Here is a 9,094-nt window from a genome sequence, read left to right as displayed (position 1 = left end):
TGAATCAGTTGCAACTTCTGAACTTTTTTTCGACACTGAAACTTTTTATTCATACAAGAACTTATGGCCTAGTTGATTATACTAATTATATGGACTTGAAAATTGTTGGAAGCAAATGGTGGACATTTGTTGTAGTGTTTTTTCTTAGTCCTCTTGGCAAGATTTCAAGGTCAGTTGATTATCACCTATCTTTTTAGCATTTTCTTCTTTTAATTTTATTATAGTTGGTTGCTCATGTTCGTTTTTTATATATCATTAAGTCATGTACATTTGTTTTTGTCATTAATTTTTTCCTTCTCAAATTTATGAATTTGAAGTTTAACGAACAAAAAAATGACATATTGGTCATGAATGACGGTCAACTTTTCAAATTTGTTGTCTGAATAGGAGCAACTCCTGAACTTTTTCCACACTGAAATCTTCTATTTAAACAAGAACTTGTGGCCAGGTTATCATACTAATTGTGATGACTTGAGTCATATGCTACAAGTAATGGTATTCATTTGATATAGATTTACTTATGCTTTTGGTGTACCGTCTTCAAGTAATCGTCGTCGTGGTTATCGTGGGTGCAATTGGGGAGGAATTTGAAGGTCGGTTGATTTTCACTTGGCTTAGTAAGCTGTCAGTTATGTTTTTTGTAGCTCCTGTGTTATTTACTTGTGTAACATTTCAGGATCATACGAATAAAGTTAGGAATTTTTGTTTTTGGTGAAGTTTATCACGATGGCGAAGTTTTGCATTTTCAGCTTTGTAATTTGATGTATGGCTCTTTGCTTTTGTGTTTCTTATTGATCATTACAAGCCATACACTTCCTTTTTAGCATTAATTTTTATCCTTCTTCGATCTTTGATACGTAGGTTTGAGGAACAAAAAATTGACCTTTTGGTCATGGATGAAGTTCAATGTTTGCAAATTTGTTGTCTGAATCAGTTGCAACTTCTGAACTTTTTTTCGACACTGAAACTTTTTATTCATACAAGAACTTATGGCCTAGTTGATTATACTAATTATATGGACTTGAAAATTGTTGGAAGCAAATGGTAGACATTTGTTGTAGTGTTTTTTCTTAGTCCTCTTGGCAAGATTTCAAGGTCAGTTGATTATCACCTATCTTTTTAGCATTTTCTTCTTTTAATTTTATTATAGTTGGTTGCTCATGTTCGTTTTTTATATATCATTAAGTCATGTACATTTGTTTTTGTCATTAATTTTTTCCTTCTCAAATTTATGAATTTGAAGTTTAACGAACAAAAAAATGACATATTGGTCATGAATGACGGTCAACTTTTCAAATTTGTTGTCTGAATAGGAGCAACTCCTGAACTTTTTCCACACTGAAATCTTCTATTTAAACAAGAACTTGTGGCCTGGTTATCATACTAATTGTGATGACTTGAGTCATATGCTACAAGTAATGGTATTCATTTGATATAGATTTACTTATGCTTTTGGTGTACCGTCTTCAAGTATCGTCATGGTGGTTATCGTGGGTGCAATGGGGGAGGAATTTGAAGGTCAGTTGATTATCACATGGCTTTGTAAGCTGTAAGTTTTGGTCTTTGTAGCTCCTGTGTTATTTACTTGTGTAACATTTCAGGATCATATGAATAAAGCTAGGGATGTATGTTTTGCTGAAGTTTTTCACGATGGTGAAGTTTTGCCTTTTCAGCTTTGTAATTTGATGTATGGCTCTTTGTTTTTTTGTTTTTTACTGATCATTATAAGCCATACACTTTCTTTTTAGCATTAATTTTTTCCTTCTTCGATCTTTGATATGGAGGCTCGAGGAACAAAAAATTAACCTTTTGGTCATGGAGGAAGTTCAATGTTTGCAAACTTCTTGTGTGAATCAGTAGCAACTTCTGAACTTTTTTTCGGCTCTGAAACTTTCTATTCAAACATGAACTTAATGGCCAAGTTGATTATACTAATTATAGGGACTTGAATTATGCTGTAACTAAATGGTAGACATTTGTTCTAGTGTTTCTTCTTCATCCTTTTGGCAAGATTTGAAGGTACGTTGATTATCACCTATCTTTTTAGTTATTGTGTTATTTACTTGTGTAACATTTCAGGATCATATGAGAAAGAAAAGCTGGGAATGTCTGTTCCGCTGAATTTTATCTCGACTCTGAAGGTGTCGCAATTACTTCTTTTAATTTTCTATATAGTTGTTTGCTCATGTTCGTTTTTTATATATCATTAAGTCCCGTACATTTGTTTTTATCATTAATTTTTTCTTCTCAAATATATGATTTTGAAGTTTAATGAACAAAAAATTGACATTTTGGTCATGAATGTCAGTGTCAAGTTTTGCACATTTGTTGTCTGAATAGGAGCAACTCATGAACTTTTTCCACACTAAAACCTTCTATTAAAACAAGAACTTGTGGCCTAGTTATCATTCTAATTGTGTGGACTTGAGTCATATGCTATAAGTAGATAGTATTCATTTGATGTAGATTTACTTATGCTTTTGGTGTACCGTCTTCAAGTAATCGTCGTGGTGGTAATCGTGGGTGCAATGGGGGAGGAATTTGAATGTCAGTTGATTATCACCTGGATTTGTAAGCTGTAAGTTTTGGTCTTTGTAGCTCCCGTGTTATTCACTTTTGTAACATTTCAGGATCATATTAATAAAGCTCGGGATGTCTGATCTGGAGGTTTGAGGAACAAAAAATTGACCTTTTGGTCATGGATGAAGTTCGATGTTTGCAAATTTTTGTCTGAATCAATAGCAACTTCTGAACTTTTTTCCGGCACTGAAACTTTCTATTGAAACATGAACTTATGGCCTATTTAATTATACTAATTATTTGGACTCGAAATATGCTGTATGTAAATGGTAGACATTTGTTGTAGTGTTTTTTCTTCGTCCTCTTGGCAAGATTTGAAGTTCAGTTGATTATCACCTATTTTTATAGTTATTGTGTTATTTACTTGTGTAACATTTCAGGATCATATGAGAAAGAAAAGCAGGGAATGTCTGTCTTGCTGAATTTTATCTCGACTCTAAAAGTGTTACATATTCTTCGTTTTAATTTATATATAATTGTTTGTTGCCCATGTTTGTTTTTTATATATCATTAAGTCCTGTACATTTGTTTTTATAATTAAGTTTTTCCTTCTCAATCCTATGATTTTGAAGTTTAATGAACAAAAAATTGACATTTTGGTCATGAATGACAGTGTCAACTTTTGCACATTTGTTGTCTGAATAGGTGCAACTCCTGAACTTTTTCCACACTGAAACCTTCTATTAAAACAAGTGAGGACTTGAGTCATATGCTATAAGTAAATGGTATTCATTTGATGTAGATTTACTTATGCTTTTTGTGTACAGTCTTCAAGTAATTGTCGTGGTGGTTATCGTGGGTGCAATGAGGGAGGAATTTGAAGGTCGTTTGATTATCACCTGTATTTGTAAGAAGTAAGTTTTGGTTTTTGTAGCTCCTGTTTTATTTACTTGTGTAACATTTCAGGATCATATGAATAAAGCTAGGGATTTCTGTTTTTGCTAAAGTTTTTCACGATTGCGAAGTTTTGCATTTTCAGCTTTGTAATTTGATGTATGGCTCTTTGCTTTTATGTTTTTTATTGATCATTACAAGCTTGCTTTTATGTTTTTTATTGATCATTACAAGCCATACACTTCCTTTTAAGCATTAATTTTTTCCTTTTTATATCTTTGATATGGAGGAATGAGGAACAAAAAATTGACCTTTTGGTCCTGCGTAAAGTTCAATTTTTGCAAATTTTTTGTCTGAATCTGTAGCAACTTCTGAGCTTTTTTCGCCACTGAAACTTTCTATTCAAACAGGAACTTATGGCCTAGTTGATTATACTATTTATATGGACTTGAATATGCTGTAAGTAAATGGTAGACATTTTTTGTACTGTTTCTTCTTCGTCCTCTTGGCAAGATTTGAAGGTCACTTGATTATCCCCTCTCTTTTTAGTTATTGTGTTATTTACTTGTCTAATATTTCAGGATCATATGAGAAAGAAAAGCAGGGAATATCTCTGCTGCTGAATTTTATCTCGACTCTGAAGGTGTTACATTTTTTTCTTTTAATTTTATATATAGTTGTTTGCTCATTTTCGTTTTTATATATCATTAAGTCCCGTAAATTTATTTTTATCATTAAATTTTTTTTCTCAAATATATGATTTTGAAGTTTAAGGAACAAAAAATTGACATTTTGGTCATGAATGACAGTCAACTTTTGCACATTTGTTGTTTGAATAGGAGCAACTCCTAAACTTTTTCCACACTGAAACCTTCTATTAAAACAAAAACTTGTGGCTTGGTTATCATACTAATTGTGAGGACTTGAGTCATATGCTCTAAGTAAATGGTATTCATTTGATTTAGATTTACTTATTCTTTTTGGTATATCGTCTTCAAGTAATCGTCGTGGTGGTTATCGTGGGTGCAATTGGGGAGGAATTTGAAGGTCGGTTGATTTTCACTTGGCTTAGTAAGCTGTCAGTTTTGTTTTTTGTAGCTCCTGTGTTATTCACTTGTGTAACATTCAGCATCATATGAATAAAATTAGGGATTTTTGTTTTTGCTGAAGTTTATCACGATGGCGAAGTTTTGCATTTTCAGCTTTGTAATTTGATGTATGGCTCTTTGCTTTTGTGTTTCTTATTGATCATACAAGCCATACACTTCCTTTTTAGCATTAATTTTTTTCCTTCTTCGATCTTTGATATGGAGGTTTGAGGAGCAAAAAATTGACCTTTTGGTCATGGATGAAGTTCAATGTTTGCAAATTTGTTGTCTGAATCAGTAGCAACTTCTGAACTTTTTTTCGGCCTTGAAACTTTCTATTGAAATAGGAACGTATGGCCTAGTTGATTATACTAATTATATGGACTTGAAATATGCTGTAACTAAATTGTAGACATTTGTTGTAGTGTTTCTTCTTCGTCCTGTTTGCAAGATTTGAAGGTCAGTTGGTTATCACCTATCTTTTTAATTATTGTGTTATTTACTTGTCTAATATTTCAGGATCATATGAGAAAGAAAAGCAGGGAATGTCTCTGCTGCTGAATTTTATCTCGATTCTGAAGGTTTTACATTTTCTTCTTTTAATTTTATATATATTTGTTTGCTCATGTTCGTTTTTTATATGTCATTAAGTCCCGTACATTTCTTTTTATCATTAAATTTTTCTTCTCAAATATATGATTTTGAAGTTGAAAGAACAAAAAATTGACATTTTGGTCTTGAATGACAGTCAACTTTTGCACATTTGTTGTTTGAATAGGAGCAACTCCTGAACTTTCTCCACACTGAAACCTTCTATTAAAACAAGAAGTCGTGGCCTGGTTATCATACTAATTGTGAGTAGTTGAGTCATATGCTATAAGTAAATTTTAGTCATTTGATGTATATTTACTTATGCTTTTGGTGTACCGTCTTCAAGTAATCGTCGTAGTGGTTATCGTGTGTGCAATGGGGTAGGAATTTGAAGGTCAGTTGATTATCACCTGGCTTTGTAAGTTGTAAGTTTTTGTCTTTCTAGCTCCTGTGTTATTTACTTGTGTAACATTTCAGGATCATATGAATAAAGCTAGGGTTGTCTGTTTTGCTGAAGTTTATCTCGATGGTGAAGTTTTGCATTTTCAGCTTTGTAATTTGATGTATGGCTCTTTGTTTTTGTGTTTTTTATTGATAATAACAAGCCCACTTCCTTTTAGCATTAATATTTTCCTTCTTCTGTCTTTTATATGGAGGTTTGAGGAACAAAAAATTGAGCATTTGGTCATGGATGAAGTTCAATGTTTGCAAATTTGTTGTCTGAATCAGTAGCAACTTCTGAACTTTTTTTCGGCCTTGAAACTTTATATTGAAATAGGAACTTATGCCCTAGTTTATTATACTAATTATATGGACTTGAAATATGCTGTATTTAAATGGTAGACATTTGTTGTAGTGTTTCTTCTTCGTCCTCTTTGCAAGATTTGAGGGTCAGTTGATTATCACCTATCTTTTTAGTTATTGTGTTATTTACTTTTGTAACATTTCAGGATCATATGAGAAAGAAAAGCAGGGAATGTCTGTTTTGCTGAATTTTATCTTGACTTTGAAGGTGTTACATTATCTTCGTTTAATTTTATATATAGTTTGCTCATGTTTGTTTTTTTATATATCATTAAGTACCGTACATTTGTTTTTATCTTTAATTTTTTCTTCTCAAATATATGATTTTGAAGTTTAATGAACAAAAAATTGACATTTTGGTCATTAATGACAGTGTCAACTTTTGCACATTTGTTGTCTGAATAGGAGCAATTCTTGAACTTTTTCCTCTTTGCACAAAAAATTGACATTTGGTCATGAATGCCTAGTTTATTATACTAATTATATGGACTTGAAATATGCTGTATTTAAATGGTAGACATTTGTTGTAGTGTTTCTTCTTCGTCCTCTTTGCAAGATTTGAAGGTCAGTTGATTATCACCTATCTTTTTAGTTATTGTGTTATTTACTTGTGTAACATTTCAGGATCATGTGAATAAAGCTAGGGATGTCTGTTTTTGCTGAAGTTTATCTCGATTTTGAAGGTGTTACATATTCTTCTTTTAATTTTATAATTAGTTGTTTGCTCATGTTCGTTTTTTATAAATCTTTACGTCCCGTACATTTGTTATTATCATTAATTTTTTTCATCTCAAATATATGATTTTGAAGTTTAATGTACAAAAAATTGACATTTTGATAATGAATGACAGTATCATCTTTTGCACAGTTGTTGTCTGAATAGGAGCAATTCTTGAACTTTTTCCTCACTGAAACCTTCTATTAAAACAAGAGCTTGTTGCATGGTTATCATACTAATTGTGAGGACTTGAGTTATATGCTATAAGTAAATGGTATTCATTTGATATAGATTTACTTATGCTTTTGGTGTATTGTCTTCAAGTAATCGTCGTGGTGGTTATCAGGGGTGCAATGGGGAAGGAATTTGAAGGTCAGTTGATTATCACCCGGATTTGTAAGCTGTAAGTTTTGGTCTTTGTAGCTCCTGTGTTATTTACTTTTGTAACATTTCAGGATCATATTAATAGAGCTAGGGATGTCTGTTTTTGCTGAAGTTTATCATGATGGCGAAGTTTTGCATTTTCAGCTTTGTAATTTGATGTATGGCTCTTTGTTTTTGTGTTTTTTACTGATCATTAGAAGCCATACACTTCCTTTTTAGCATTAATTTTTTCTTTCTTCGATCTTTGATATAGAGGTTTGAGGAACAAAAAATTGACCTTTTGGTCATGGATGAAGTTCAATGTTTGCAAATTTGTTGTCTGGCTGAGTAGCAACTTCTGAACTTTTTTGTGGCACTGAAACTTTCTATTTGAACATGAACTTTATGGCCAAGTTGATTATACTAATTATATGGACTTGAAATATTCTGTAACTAAATGGTAGACATTTGTTGTAGTGTTTCTTCTTCGTCCTTTTGGCAAGATTTGAAAGTCAGTTGATTATCACCTATATTTTTAGTTATTATGTTATTTACTTGTGTAACATTTCAGGATCATATGAGAAAGAAAAGCTGGGAATTTCTGTTCTGCTGGATTTTATCTCGACTCTGAATGTGTCGCATTTACTTCTTTTAATTTTCTATATAGTTGTTTGCACATGTTCGTTTTTTATATATCATTAAGTCCCGTACATATTTTTTTATCATTAATTTTTTCCTTCTCAAATATATGATTTTGAAGTTTAATGAACAAAAAATCGACATTTTGGTCATGAATGATTGTCAAGTTTTGCACATTTGTTGTCTGAATAGAAGCAACTCCTAAACTTTTTCCACACTGAAACCTTCTATTAAAACAAGAACTTGTGGCCTGGTTATCATACTAATTGTGAGAACTTGAGTCTTATGCTATAAGTAAATGGTATTCATTTGATGTAGATTTGCTTGTGCTTTTGGTGTACCGTCTTCAAGTAATCGTCATGGTGGTTATCGTGGGTGCCATGGGGGAGGAATTTGAAGGTCAGTTGATTATCACTTGGCTTTGTAAGCTGGAAGTTTTGTTTTTGTAGATCCTGTGTTTTTTACCTGTGTAACATTTCAGGATCATGGGAATAAAGCTAGCGATGTCTGTTTTTGCTTAGGTTTATCTCGACTTCGAAGGTGTTACATATTCTTCTTTTAATTTTATATATAGTTGTTTGCTCATGTTCGTTTTTTATAAATCATTACGTCCCGTACATTTGTTATTATCATTAATTTTTTTCTTCTCAAATATATGATTTTGAAGTTTAATAAACAAAAAAATGACATTTTGGTCATGAATGACAGTGTCAAGTGTTGCACATTTGTTGTTTGAATAGGAGCAACTCCTGAACTTTTTCTACACTGAAACCTTCTATTAAAACAAGAACTTGGGGACTGGATATCATACTAATTGTGAGAACTTGAGTAATATGCTATAAGTAAATGGTATTCATTTGATGTAGATTTACTTGTGCTTTTTGTGTACCGTCTTCAAGTAATCGTAGTGGTGGTTATCGTGGGTGCAATGGGGGAGGAATTTGAAGGTTAGTTGATTATCACTTGGCTTTGTAAGCTGTAAGTTTTGTTTTTTGTAGCTCCTGTGTTATTTACTTGTGTAACATTTCAGGATCATGTGAATAAAGCTAGGGATGTCTGTTTTTGCTGAAGTTTATCTCGACTTTGAAGGTGTTACATATTCTTCTTTTAATTTTATATATAGTTGTTTGCTCATGTTCATTTTTTATAAATCATTACGTCCCGTACATTTGTTATTATCATTAATTTTTTTCTTCTCAAATATATGATTTTGAAGTTTAATAAACAAAAAATTGACATTTTGGTCATGAATGACAGTGTCATCTTTTGCACAGTTGTTGTCTGAATTGGAGCAATTTTTTAACTTTTTCCTCCCTGAAACCTTCTATTAAAACAAGAGCTTGTTGCATGGTTATCATACTGATTGTGAGGACTTGAGTCATATGCTATAAGTAAATGGTATTCATTTGATATAGATTTACTTATGCTTTTGGTGTACTGTCTTCATGTAATCGTCATGGTGGTTATCGTGGGCGCA

At 32.0% G+C, this 9,094-nt stretch overlaps 1 protein-coding gene across 1 annotated transcript in view; it reads left to right on the top strand.

Annotated features, from left to right (window-relative positions):
• Positions 1-2,513: 2,513 nt before the first annotated feature.
• Positions 2,514-9,094, top strand: part of LOC140821270 (uncharacterized) — a 56,964-nt gene continuing 50,383 nt past the window's right edge. The window contains exons 1-2 of the mRNA XM_073181705.1: positions 2,514-2,578; positions 3,348-3,434. Of these exons, the coding sequence (XP_073037806.1) occupies positions 2,529-2,578; positions 3,348-3,434 (137 nt within the window). The 5' untranslated portion in view covers positions 2,514-2,528. The remainder of the gene's footprint in view (positions 2,579-3,347; positions 3,435-9,094) is intronic.

The sequence above is a fragment of the Primulina eburnea genome, unplaced genomic scaffold (assembly GCF_022965805.1).
Source record: "Primulina eburnea isolate SZY01 unplaced genomic scaffold, ASM2296580v1 ctg502_ERROPOS157194, whole genome shotgun sequence".
NCBI classification, from domain to species: Eukaryota; Viridiplantae; Streptophyta; class Magnoliopsida; order Lamiales; family Gesneriaceae; genus Primulina; species Primulina eburnea.
The sequence above is the reverse complement of the archived record's forward strand: the minus strand, read 5'-3'. Positions and strand labels throughout refer to the sequence as shown.